The 14,308-nt window shown below is 40.1% G+C and overlaps 1 protein-coding gene across 50 annotated transcripts in view; it reads right to left on the bottom strand.

Annotated features, from left to right (window-relative positions):
* The window catches only part of MAP4K4 (mitogen-activated protein kinase kinase kinase kinase 4), a 193,605-nt gene that overhangs the window by 21,328 nt on the left and 157,969 nt on the right, over positions 1–14,308 (bottom strand). For 5 of the 50 annotated variants that reach the window (XM_031007880.3, XM_055378401.2, XM_055378414.2 and 2 more), the window contains 7 exons: positions 11,426–11,512; positions 10,644–10,865; positions 5,465–5,571; positions 3,926–4,077; positions 3,196–3,293; positions 680–855; positions 59–179 (listed from right to left, as the gene is read on the bottom strand). In XM_031007880.3, the coding sequence (XP_030863740.1) occupies positions 59–179; positions 680–855; positions 3,196–3,293; positions 3,926–4,077; positions 5,465–5,571; positions 10,644–10,865; positions 11,426–11,512 (963 nt within the window). Of the gene's footprint in view, positions 1–58; positions 180–679; positions 856–3,186; positions 3,294–3,925; positions 4,078–5,464; positions 5,572–9,518; positions 9,681–10,643; positions 10,866–11,425; positions 11,513–14,308 lie in introns of all 50 variants that reach the window. The other 45 variants (XM_063695634.1, XM_063695637.1, XM_063695645.1 and 42 more) reach the window with 15 other exon arrangements.

Here is a 14,308-nt window from a genome sequence, read left to right as displayed (position 1 = left end):
AGTGGGTTAATGACCACAGGAGAAGCTCAGCCTCTGACAACAGAGAAGACACGGGTACCTGGCGGACGATTAGAGTGCCCTCCTTGGATGGGGTCATGGCCGGCTCACTTTCTACATCATCATGGACAATCATGGTTTTCACAGATTCCGTTTCACCATTGCTCAAATTCAGAGATGACCTATGGAGAAAAAATCCAGACGTGAAAGGCCTTAATCTCTGGAGTCAAGGAGATCCTGTTTAGGCTTTTCGCCTTCTCAAAATGAAAACATGAGATGAGGCTACCGATATAAAGCCTCCTCCAAAAAAGCAACTGCTTAGCTTTCTCCCTTTAACAAAGAATTTCTTTCCAGTGCCATTTGTTTCTGAGCAAAAACTTAGAATGAATAATTATGGCTAATTAAAGTAGTTATACCAAACTGAAATTTCCCCTGGATCATATATTCTCAAATCAAAAGGAAAAAATAAAGTACACGCTGGGGTGCTGGGGGAAGCACTGACACATGCACACACCAACGAAGAGAAGGGGAAACACAAGGCGACCTGCTGCTGAATCCACGAGAACTACATAGTAAGTGCTCATGGGGTCACGGAATAGTCTAGGAACAACTAGGTCCCAGTGGAAAGCAGGCTCTGAGAGAATACTCTCATCCGCTTATCTAAAAGAGACCAGGGACTGACGCTGCTCTGGTGTCCTCTGGTCCTGAGGTGGACTCGTCAGCCCCTTCCTGCTCCACATCGTCGTCCTCCTCATCCGTCGTCCCCGACTCCTCACTGGATGAGGAGTAGTCCGTTACTTTGTGAGGTGGCCGTACATCTTCCACTGCTCGAAGCTCTTTGGCCAGTGCAGTCAGATCCTAAAGCAAAGGACAGAAAAGAGAGAGTAAGGCAAGCAGGAGCAGGGACAGGAGAAGATGAGAAGTTCTTTAACCATATATTGCCACAATGTCAGTTTTGTAAGACTTTTATAGTTACCCAGTTTCATGAGAAAGTGAGCTCCTATGGCTTTTGATAGAAAAGACCAAAGAAAGTCAAGAGAGAGATAAAAAAAAAAAAAATAGAAGACACCAAAAAAAAGTCAAAGATGTCATATACAGTTCAAATCCCATGACAATAAAAAAAAGATCTGCTTATGTTAAGCTGATAGTATTACTGTTGTTTTTTAATATGAGGTAAAATTCTAGATCAACAAATGTATATACACAGACTCTTGGACTTTGTTGTAAGGACATCTCCCTACATGACAAAGTCTTCTTTAGACTCATATAAAAGGTTTTGAGAGATACATTTTTATTTTACTTCAACTTTTATTATTAAAAACTTCAAAGCGCTAAGGTTTAATATTTAATGTTTTTATTTACTAGTTATAGGATATTTATGAAATTTTAGTAATAAATATTAATATTTTACTAAAATCAACATTTTAGGTTTAATATTTTATTAATAAAAGTTGTAGAAACATTAACTTCCCTCCCAAAACTCTTTAAATCAGGCTTATTTAACTAGAGGCGTGCTTTCTGGACTGCCCCCTTTAAAGAAGACTTTGTCATATAGGCATGTGTCTTTACACCAAAGCTCAAGGATCTGTGTATATACATTCGTTGATCTAGAATTTTACCTCATACTGAAAAACAAAAAAAAAAAAAAAAAAAAAAAAAACTTCAAACCTACATTAAAATGAAAGAGGAGTGAAGTGAGCACTAGGATGCCACTGACATCTCACTTCACCGACTGTTCACAACCTGCCACATTCATGGACAAGTCCGTGACACATGAAGAGATACTGCGACCCTGAGTGCTGTGGGCAGGAGGCTGTGGGCGTCCCTATCGCCCTCCTTCAAGCCTTACCCACATCACCCTGTGACACCACGTATGAAAGGGAACATCTGAAAGAAATCAGTAGTGGAATCTGTTCAAAAGGCTTAGTTTCCCTTTACTCTTCCACACTGAGATACTCTAAGACTCAATCAATCCACCAAATATAATTTTCAAGAGTGATTACTATTTATACTCCACATTTTCATATAAAACTCCAAATTCATCTTTTTTGGGGAATTTTATGTAAAAGTAATCACTTTTTTAAAAGGCAGTCTATGTAGCTCTTTTTGTCTTTAATTTCCAGCAGTTCCAACTTGGTTTTCTATTTTCTTCATAGTTGAGAATGTTTCTTTTCTTTGAGCTTGAGCCACTGAAATAACAGTGATGGGCTCTGAGTCTTGCTATTAGTATTTCGTGGTTATAGCTGAAGCTTTTTAAACAGTTACTCAAAAAAGCTACATTTAATAACAATAAATACAGCAAATGTTATGTTAAGAAAACTGGAGTAAAGTTTAAGGTTTTTAAATTCTAGAAAAGAACAAGAAGTCAAGTTAAGGAAGGAGCAAGACCGCAGCTCGAATACAAGCTGAGCTGACAGGCGGTCGGAGTGCTGCTCTGAAGTGGAACTTTTCAGAGATGGCGCTTACCACTTCGCCCTTCAGTACAGCGCCGTTTCGTGGAGTCCGAGAAGCCATCGTTGACGAGGAATGCACAGTACAAGGAAGCGCGGGAGAAAGAAGGGGAGAGGGAGAAGTACAGAAATCAGTTCAAGCAGGAAATGAAAACTCTGACAGGCTTAAAATTCCACAAAGTGTGCACAATTACATGGTCAGGTAACATCAGACGGATTAAAAGAGAAGGGTGAGAAGCAGTCACAACTATCACCCCAGGTACCAAAAAGCAGAAGGTAGGCAACCAGTGAGTTTAAGAAGGTGATTTTTAAAAACTTAGTCTAAAAGCCAGTATTGTAAATGCCAAACTCACGAAGAATAAGTAAAGGTTAATGCCAAGAAAGAGATAAAAAGGCTTTTCTTTCTTTTGTATTTTTTTTAAAGCATCAGTTTCCTTAGAAGGAAATTTCATTAAATAAGAACTATACTTTGTTCTGCATTATTTTGTAAGGCTGACTGTACACCAAGTGTATGGCTGGAACAACAGAAAAAAGGTTTTACTCACTTGAGACTTTATACAGACAGGGAAAGCAGATGATACCAATGGAAGGGAACAAGTATGTCTGGGGTTTAGGTCATTCCTTATAATTCCTCAAATCTGTGAGGGGCCCTCGCAGAAAAGACTGCAGGCCTCTCAACCACATATTTTTAATAGAAAGATCTCATTCAAGTCTGAAATAAGTAAAACTGATCCTGTACAATCCTTACAGCAGGCTTGAGGGGTCTGAAAACTTCCTTTTTATCTTCAGGTTTTTTCACTGCATTTTCCAGGCGCTGAGATGGAGAGCCTTCAGACTTGGATGATGCTGTTGGGTTCAAAAGGGACAAGATGGACAGACACATATCAACATATGGATGTGTATTATGAAGCTGCCCTGCCCACCCCGCCCACTCCTGTCTGCCCACTCATGGTAGGCTCTCCACCTGCAGGTCTGAATTACAGAGCAGAGGGGGCCCAAGGAGGGCTCCAGCAGCCTTCCTGTCTCTTCACTTAAACCCTCCATCATCACACTCACTTTGACACGTGTTCACGATATATACCTTGTCATGGTATGTCAATAATACAGTAGAGGGAATATTCACTCATCTATTATGAGTACATTAAAATAACCAATATTGATGACAGTATAGGCTCTGGAGCCCAGACCGAAAGAAATGGGTTCAAACCCTAGCTCACACATTAGCCAATTACCTTGGGAAAGTTAGTTAATCCCACTAAATTGTAAAGCGCTCACAGTGCTAGGTATATATAAAGCTCTCAAAATTTAGCTCCTTTATGATTAAAATCAGGATGACTATTATTGTCACTAGCAACCTATGCTAAAACATTGTTTTGTGACGTGCGGCTACACGCAAACTACAGATTAAGACAAACTTCCAATATATGGATCACAGCTCAAAACATTAGCAGGGAAAAAGGAAAGGAAAGGCAGCTTACATCTCACTCTGAAGCGTTCCCCGGAGCCACTCTGAGACCCAGGGTGAGACCCGGGCTGGGATCCTGAGTTGCTGGACCCTGAGGAGCTGCCACTGCCAGGTCTGGGCACCAGCTTCTCCACTCTCTCCCACAGAAGCCTGGGCTCAATACTGCTGTTAGAAAAGAAGAAGAGAGAATAGCTAATGTGTCATCTCTAGATGCAGCACCAAATTATCAACATGTGCATGGTGTGCCCATCCAATGTCTTTAAAGTGTAGGGAGACAAAAAACAGTCTATAAACAGCATTCAACATTAAATTCACCAAAAGATATAATGACATTGTTCATGGATTTTTATCTATTTTTAGTTTGTATGCTAAATGATATCCTACCATTAGTAGATCTAAAATCATCAGGTGTGAGATACAATGCTACTGTTCAGTGTAGAAGTAGCACCATTTCTGTCACAGCTACGAGTCAGTTCTTAATATTAGGAAAACACTCCATATTTGTATAATTATACACAAAACTATATTCTGTTTCTAGTCTGCTGCTCTCACCTGCCTGTTACTGTTCTCAAAAACTGACACTTACAAAGAATAGTCCTTTGTATGGGCTGTTGGAAACGGTACAGAAAGCATGAGATGGGATGGATTTCCTGCCATGGATGGACCCAAAGCACACATGTGCTAGGTAAGAATTAATGACACAGACTTGGTCAGGGAAGAACACCACAGTCCCCCTGCCATTAGCAGTGCTGAGGATTCTGTGCAGCTTTTGGGCTATCATCCATCTGACACCTCAAGTCAGACCAAGGTTCCATGTGCAGAAGGCTAACTTTAGAGGTTCAGTGATGATCAAGATATAAAACATTCAACATAATCATCTTTTCTTCCCTATGATAGTGCTGGTCAATGAAGCATTCTGTTATGAAGAAAATGTTCTATATTTGAGCTGGATAATATCATAGCCACTAGCTATATGTGGCTATAGAGCTCATGAATATACCCAGTGCACTAAGGAATGAAGTTTCCACTGTATTTCATTTTAACTAAATTTAAACTTTAATTTAAATATAAGGAAGCTTCTGTAGCTAATCGTACTGGACAGAGCAGCTCTAGAACCTAAAAAGGATACTATTTGGTGAATTCACTTGTTTACTGCAGACTGTGAAGTCAACCAGTGACTTCTTTAGTAACCTGTTTGTGATTTCTGTTTTATGCCACAGGCCTTACAACGTCCCTTAGATGAAAAGCTCCCCCCGATCACAATTCTCTTAGAACTTCTCCCCCTTCCTTGCTGCTCCATTTACTCTTACAGAGAAAAGTAGTTTAAATTTCAGAGTTGCTATAATACACATCTGGATTCAAACCCACTTTTTACTACACATCAACTTGATGCCATCCACGTTGATGGATTTTATGGCAGCTTTTCCTTTTATAACTGATAATCTCTTTGCCCCAGAACGTCTGTGTTTAAGAGCATTTTTATGAAACAGACAATGTAAGGCTGTGGTAGACTGCACAGGAGGCCTGTTCTCAGTGCTCACTTGTCTTTTACCTGGTGGAGTTTCTCTGTCCTGCCTGGCTATTCTGCTGCCCACTGCCCTGCAGTGGGGAATCTCGACGGGACAGAACAGGGGAGCGAGATGTTGTTCTCACAGGAACCTTTAAGTAGAAAATATAGCAATTAAATTATTGAAAACATGAGAAGGAAAAAAAATACTTCCCTACCAAAATATATTTTTAAAGCAGTTCTAATATTTAAAAGCAGTCCTTCCTATCACCTCCACTCCCCACCCCAACTCCTTCCCTGGTCCTACACTGATACAATCAGAGAGAAAATTTAGTCACAAGCATCCAAGAAGCCAGTACAAACAGGCTTTCTATGCTCCTGTAACATTTAAATGATGTTTGGACTGAAGCTTGGTAGCAGGGACATACAAAGCATTTGCTGAGATAATGTGAGAATCAGGAAAATAAGCTCAAAGAAACCAAACAATGGTCTATAAATGGATCAGCAGGAAGCAAAGACTGGCAGGAAGCAAGAAAATATTCAGAGGAAGCAAATTCCAAACGAGGAAAAATAAATTGACATGGGCTCCTTTGTTTAATTTCACTATTATGTAAACACAAAAACAAAACAAAATCCCCTACATTTAAAAAGAAAATAAAATTTTTCTTATAGGACTTTTTCTAAAAATTTTGACATTAATATTGCAAAACTGCATAGCTTCTGTATAAACATATAGAAAAACTGCTAAAATAGATTATGAATTTGTTTAAAGAAGCCTATTCTTTGTAGACGTACTCTTACATCATTTTGCTACCTTATTTAGGGTTAACAAAAATAAAACGCTAACTGGCCACTGGCTAAATAAAATTGCCTAACTATGGAACTTTATCCTCACCATTAAAAAGTCCCTTTGAAATTTCAATGCCCCTTTAAATTTGGTAAAGTTGCGTACCCATAATTAAAATAAATAATCTTTTTTAAAAAAATAACAAAAAGGAAAAAAGCAGCACACATCTGTCTTTCTGCTCCTTACCCTTGGAGGCACCTCGTCACTGTCTGATCTAGACCAAGCCTTTTGGGTAGGGTCAGGCGCCTCTGACTTAGAGTCAGAGCTCTGACTGAGCACCTCACTGCGGGAAGGTGGACATGGGTCCTGAGAACGAAGATGGTGGTGTGCAAATTTGGGAGGAGAAGGGTCACTGAAGGAATGGGATCGCGAGACAGGGGAAACATTGTTCTTGAGAGATGCCAGGTGGGACCACTGTACCTTACAAGAAAACAAAACACAAAACATTCAATGCGTTCTGCATAAAACTGGCTTTTCTGGTCAATACCAAATCCAAAGCAGGAACTGGCAGAGGCGGAATACACACCGGGGTGGTACAGTGTTAGGTCAGCCACGCAGTGAAACAGTTACACTTCAAAGTGAAGAAGTGGTCTGGGAACACAGTATGTAGAAAAGAACAAATGTACATTTACAAGGAAAACTCTTTTTAATATCCAGACAAACATTACAGATAGCAGTTAATGTGAAGATTTTTATCTTTTTTTTCCCCACAAAGAGGCTCTCAGAGCCCAAAGGGGGTACGATGTGTTGCATGCACATCCATGTCAAAGCAGAGACTGGAAAGGCAGAGAGGCAGAAAAATTGTAAGATAAAGTGCACTGCCAAATGTGCAAACCTACCTAGCCATCCTCACATTACCTGCAGTGTCAGATCTTACACCAGACCAAGTAACAAAATGGCACGTTCAACGAGCAAAGACAAACCCCGCGTTTTGAGACTATAATATCTCAAGAACAGCAAATTTTTCAAATATACCAACAATTTTTCTTATTTTTCCCAAGTCTACAAACACCCATAACCCAGGTATCTCCATATACTTTCATATTAGTGATGAAAATAAAGAATTGTGATTTCTTTAAAAATATTCAGTACCATGGATTCCCTGAATTGACTATTGTTGGGGTATTCCTTCCACTTGGGAAATTACAAAAATTTGACAATTACTTGTCAACTGAGTTTATCTGGTTGCTTCTAAATTGGGAAAATGATCTCTGAAAAAATCCATAAAATATTTTCATTAAATTATGTTTTACTGTTCCAAAATGATTGTTCAATATGGCAACTGAAAAAATGATAGCTACATATCTATTACATCAATGTACTTGACAGAAACTGAAAATACTGAATCAATTTGTTCAACCTTTCCAAATACAAGATGTGAAATTAGTTCTGTTGTATGATTTCTACAATATACAGGTGATATTTGTATAATACCAGATATTGGTATAATCCTAGACTTCTAAAATGTTTAAGATTTTCAGAGGTAAAGCATGTAATTCAAAGTATTACCTGAAATTATAATCAAAAATGAGTTTTAAAATAGAGTCCTACACGAGAAAAGTTTCCCCCAAAGAATGAACAGGAGGAGGAAATGGGAGACTCTTTCTAATTACTACACAAATTCATAACAAATGCAAAAATTAGATAATTCAGAAACTCCTATTTTCTAAATTATTAGTGGCCAAATAAAGATTGTCCATTTATGCGAAGTTTAACTTGCAGTGTGAAAACTTTTAATCTTCAAGCAGTGCAAAGTTGCTAAAGAACACGAGTCCTCAGACCTATTCTAGTAGTCTCTCTTCTCATCCTTTTTTAATTGTGTCCATTTACCCTCTCCTGCTTTCCTCTTTCCTTTCTATCCTCTCCTCTCTGGAGCTACCCATCTGCTAGCTCTCCTGGGACTCAAGAAACTGCTGGTCCCATGGAAATACCCACTCACCCTCACAGAGCCCTGGCCTCAGTCCTAGCAGTTCCTTTTTTTTTTTTTTTTTTTTTTTTAAGATGGAGTCTCACTCTGTCACTCAGGCTGGCATGCAGTAGCACTATCTCAGCTCACTGCAAGCTGCAACCTCCACTCCTGGGTTCAAGCTATTCTCCCGCCTCAGCCTCCTGAGTAGCTGGGATTACAGGTGCCTGCCACCACGCCCGGCTGATTTTTGTATTTTTAGCAGAGATGGGGTTTCGCCATGTTGGCCAGGCTGGTCTCGAACTCCTGACCTCAGGTGATCTGCCTGCCTCGGCCTCCCAAAGTGCTGGGATTTCAGGCATGTGCCACTGTTCCCCAGCCCCTTTTTTTTTTTTTTTAACTCCTCCATGCTGCAGATCCCACAGTTTCCTGCCACAAGAACATAAACTTTTGTCCCCCACACATGCAAACACCAGTGAAAAGTAAACTCGAGTTTAAGAACTTGTTCCTAATATTCTGGATTACAGAGTGGCAAGTGGGAAAATATCTAAAAGTTAGTAATTTTCAGCAAGAGATTAGGAATCGGCATTTTAAGGATCTCTAAGATCATTAGCCATGATCTTCGTTGCCTGTTCTCCTCTATGGACAGCACTGTGGGTTCTGCTCCAGCCACACAGCATCAGCCCAACAGTTCCCCTCACCTAGCCAAGGCTAGAATGCTGCAGCAGACCCAAGGAGAGGTCACAGCCTTTTCCCTGGCCTATTTCAGAGAAATCCACACCTAACCCACTAGATCTAAACTTGTTTGGATCTTGAACCCTGTGAGAATCTGATAAAAGGTCATTCCCCCCACCCCCACAAAAAATACACATTTGAGCAAATAAAGACATTTTGCATGCAATTTCAGGGGCATCATCTAAGGCCCATTCATAGGACTGGCCAAGAACCAGGGCTCACACAGTAAAGCACTTACTTTTAAAATACTTCAAAGAAAATTTCTAGCTCTCCCTCTATGTATTTATAATCCCAGTTCTCTAAAAACTAAACTAAAAGATCTTTGTATCAGAAAAAGGAGGCACTTAACACCTGAGTTAGGGAAGGCAAAAAGTTAGAAGAAATCACTCACTCTAGATACTCTTAATGAGTACACAGAAATCTCAAAAAGAAAGAAAAAGATATTTCCCTATCAACTGAGTCTATGCCTTCTTTTAGTCTAAACTCACTCCTGCTAATCTCTCCTCTTTTTCAGTGTGGTGACAAACTAAACTGTGATATTACAGCAGGCCTGCGGCTCAGCGAGCCATTGCATGAGTCTCCTCAACCACAGCAAAGCTGGCTGTCGCTACCTGTGGCTCCGCTGGTCTCTGCAGGGCGGGATGCACAGACTCGGAGTTGCCATTGGAAAAAGACTCTGATCGGGAAGGCACTGGTGGCTCCAATACTCTGCCTGTCTGCTTAGACTGGGCTTCAGGGGAGCTGTGGTTAGTTTTCCTAAATCTATCTTCCACCTGCATCAGAGAATTAGAAGACATAACTCAGTGTTAGTAGGGGAAAAGCAGAGATATCAAAGAAAGTCTAAAAGTGGAAGAAATCTAAAGATAAGTTTTCTGTTTTCTTCTGCTACCAGAAAAGAGAGGGGTAGCTGGAAAAAAGAAGGTACATAAAGCAGTGCTAGGATTAGATTCAGGAAAAAGAAAATATTTATGAAGATAAAAATTAGCAAGGCAGTCTCTAAGCTCTCCTCCTTGCTCAGAATTCTAAGACTGTATATGATGATAAAGTAGAAAAAAATTAATCTGTCACAAGCAACTAAACCAACAGACTAAAAAACTATCATCAGAAATCCGGAATGCATTTCACTCCACCAAATATAATAAAAGCACTCCAGAACAAACAGAACACTTGTTTCTAGAATCTACTGCCTGTGAGGGCAGACACAATAGAAGGCTGCTGCCACCTGTGGGCTGGGATTCAACACCTCTGGAGGCACACCTGTCGCCCATCTTGCACCCCCGAGCAGTCCCTGCCGCAGCCTACTCTGAGGCTCTGGGTAACCCTAACGCACCAATCTAGCAGTGCATCTTGACATCTGCAAAGTCAGAAAGTTGAGCCACAGGCACACTTTAGCTTTATACTAGCTTGGCAGAATAGCTCATCAGACCACTCTTTCCCTCATCCACATTTTTAAGAGTGACTGTGTCATGTAATCTTTTTGTTTAGTTCAGCTTCAAGTTCTTCTGGGATATGTTAACTGAGGCACTCTGGTCCTTTACGGAAAAAGTACTGACTGGATATGAAACCTTGGGCAAGGCCCTCCACTCCTCTGAAATTCAATTTCCTAGTTAGAAAATGAAGAAACCAGATAATTAGCTAACCTCTATGGCCCGTTCTAAAACTCATATGACACAGTTCTGAAGAGTCGTTATACGACTCTCCAGGGCAATGTCTAAGTGACAAAGGAAAGAGGATACCTCTCGCGCTCGGTCAGCAGGCTCGTAGTGGGCTTTGGGCTCGGGAGCATGGAAGCTTGGCTTGCTCCTTTCCTGCTGCGGTGGTGGCGGCTGCTGCGAGTGCTGCGGGTGCGGCCTCCTATGGTCATGCTGTAGAGACAGGAGATATGCTTGTTCTTGTTGCAACTGCCTCTGGAGCCTCTCTGCCTGCCGGTGCTCCTCCATCTCCCGCCATCGGCACTCCTTGGAGAGGGAGAGGATAACACTAAATCTATGGGACAGTGGAGAGCTCGCCTCTTCTCTGGATTTGTTCGGCTTTTAAAAAAAGTGACCATACATTTTCCCTCTGTGTTTTGTAAGAAAGCAAAATGGCTGGGATTTTAAATAGCACATTACCTGTGGAAAAATCTCACAGCTGTTGCTAACCATAATTATCGTTGGACAGAGTAAGAGATAATTCAATTAAATGTGAGTTTTAGTGGTATAGATACTAGGTAAAAATCCTGTGACATGTGCTTTCAACCTACTGCCCTCAGCATTCTAGTGTGTTCACTGAGTGCCAAGTTCTGTTCAAAACCTTGTTGATCTACCAAACAAGAACAATTAACTTATTAAAGAGATATAAATAAATAAAGACCATGTTGCAATGTGCTAGCAATAGGACCATAAAATGGGCATCACTATTTCAGCCTGGCTGCCCACAGCAAAACCAAAATGGTCTGGTGACCACCACAGCTTGCTCGACTTTGGGGACGGATGAAGGAGCCCTGATGCTACAGAATGAAACAGAGGCGGGGCTTTACCAGTAACATGGCCTGCTCCTGGAGCAGCTGCTGCTGAAGGACTTCCAAGTGCCGCTGCTCCTCTTCTAGCTGTCGCCTGATATACTCCTGTCACACAGAAATCACCCAGCAATCAATTTATCCCAAAGAAAAGCATCAGAACCACCTGAATGGAGCACCAAGAACCATTTGCTCCAATCACCTTTAGTGACAATTCACTTAGTGGTAAATACCTGAAGAAAATCTATTGCTAAAGATTTCTCCAAGAACTTCAAATTGGCCAGTAAGACCTAAGGAGTCTAACAAATGATGATATGCATTCCCATAATATACATGAAGGGATCTAAGAGTACTTCTGTTAGAACACAGCTGTTGTATACAAATGCAGAATTTTAAAAGAGTATGCCATTCCTCTTAAGGTTGGTAAACCCCAGAGAAATCAAGATTTTAATTAAAAAGTATCAGAGGGTTCTGATTAGTAAACATCTGCTTATTAGTCATTATTTGTAACAAGCACGGATCACCAATTTTTGAAACCTAAAACCAAAACCTGCTTAATAATAAAATACAACAAACATGATTCATGCTTTCACTAACAATTCCAAAGGCACCTGGAATGACTACATTCCAGACTTGGGCAACTCTCCTCAAATGAACAGACCCAGGCTCCATGATGAGCTTGTGTGTGTGTGACAGACAGAGACAGACAAGGACAAGGGGAGAGAAAGACAGCAGGAGGTGAGGATGGGGTGGTTTTTCTTTTCAATGAGAAGAGAATGATTAGTCATTGTAACAATGAAAACAAGTAAACACATCCCAAATATGTTATGGAGAGGGGTAAAACCCTACTTCAAAGCTGCATGCGTATTATAGAGGACAGGGATACCAGGAAGCCTCAGTCCCTGTTCCACTGAGGACTGGCTCTATGATCCCTAGCATGCTCTAAAGCTCCCCTTTTCTCAGTCTCCTCATTTGAGAAATGAGCATCCAAAATCTCCTCTCCCAACCCTCAGGAATTTTTGTAAGGTTCAGACATGAGATTAATATGAAATAACCTTGAAAAGCATAAAACATTTTACAAGCCAAAGAGGCTTCCTTTTTTTGGACAGGGAAAAAAGCTCTAGAAGAGGAACAGACTAAGAAGGACTACGAGGAGACATTTTATCCTGAAATTCAGATTCCCTTTTTAGAGTGTCTACTGCTGACCATCCCCTTGTGTCATGGTGCACACCTTGAAACAAAAATAGCCATCAATATGGGCTGAACAGAAGTTTTAGTTAACCAATATCTCTGGGAGAATATTGAAATTACAGCATATAAAAATCCTTAGAAATCCTTACTTTACAAAGAAAACTGAGCCAAAAAAGCCAACTGGGGGGGTGTGGGCAGGGGGGGTGGGGCAGACTTACTCAGAAGGCTACTGACAAACATATCTGGTTCTGACCTGGGATCTACGTCTCTTGTGTCTATGCCTGACCCTCCATGGTACATGCTACAGCAATACCTACCCTAGCAAGGCTTGTGGCCTTAACCCAACTGTGACTGAGCAAAGGAACCTGACTTTCAACTCATTTTCTTTTTTGAACAAAACAGAATTAAATCTTAACTTGAAAGATCAAGTCAGTACACTCATTTGTTTTCTGCCCTCAACACAGGGACAGCTGGAAAAATCATGTCCTCTCCAAACCACAAAGGTCCTAACACATAGTCAATGAACAAACAATATACAACACGCATCTACACAAACATACACACTTATGCTGAAATGAAATGCGTCCTACGGCACTGTTAACATGGGAATTACTATTTCACAATAGAATAGGGGAAAACAGAATAAAACCGATTTTAGAATTTTTTTTTTAAAAAGTGGTGCCAAATACTTGCTATTCACAAAATTTAATGACTGCCACTAGAGCATTAAAGATGAATTGCTACCATCACACCCTCCTCTCACGATCGAACTGTAATCATTATTTCTAGGTGATTTAATTCTTAAAAGCTTGAATGTTTTCCTCTTTGCAGACCCCAGGTATAAACATAAGTGGAATGTTAAAGCACACGCGCTACACAGTTAAATGGCTGACAATGTCAGTTAGGTAACATAAAAAGCGTCACTGAAATTCCTGGGAAAACACCGACGAGCACGCAGACCCAAGGCTTAGAAAGCCCAAGACACATGATAAGCATAAAGGACGGCAGCTGAACAGTCACATTTGAAAGTTAACACCATGGTTTATAAGTTTAAAATACAGATACCAAGTGCTATTTAAATTCGTCCTCACGTATCATTTTTTTCTTTATTCCAAGCTCATAACAAAGAGATCAATTCAAAGACAAGAAAGGCAAAGGGGCTAAGGGCAAATTGTGTTTGTACAGGTGGTTCAGGAAACATAAAAAGAATTCTAAATAAAATCATACCTGACATTAATAAAATGCTGCAAATATTATTAAAACCTGATCTTTTTTGGTTGAATTAATCAATGTTAGTTTTTTTAATGTGCCATGTATATACAGAATTACATGCTGATATATATTACAATATTCACTTAGCCACTGGATATTCAAATATTTCTCCTAAGAAATTTCTTACTGTTGGTTTTTAATTTCTTTTTTTTTTTTTTAAAGTTAATTATCACCCATATATTTGGGGTCTACAGCATTTAAGCCAAGCCTGAGAAGATACATGCAGACATCTTTCAGGTATTATACTATTTAGAGACCACTTAACTGGTTTCAACAGGTTCCTAAAGTGTAATGATTTATAAACCCTTTTTAAGACAAGAGACTGAATTTATTGGTGTCATTCCAACTGTTTCACCACGTTCATACATCTGAAGTTCTAAGTATATGTGTGTGTACATGTGTATGCATCACGTGTGTATACTTTCTAAAAATCCCCCAGCT

The sequence above is a fragment of the Gorilla gorilla genome, chromosome 12 (assembly GCF_029281585.2).
Source record: "Gorilla gorilla gorilla isolate KB3781 chromosome 12, NHGRI_mGorGor1-v2.1_pri, whole genome shotgun sequence".
NCBI classification, from domain to species: Eukaryota; Metazoa; Chordata; class Mammalia; order Primates; family Hominidae; genus Gorilla; species Gorilla gorilla.
Note: the sequence above shows the minus strand (reverse complement) of the source record. Positions and strands in the feature narration are given on the sequence as shown.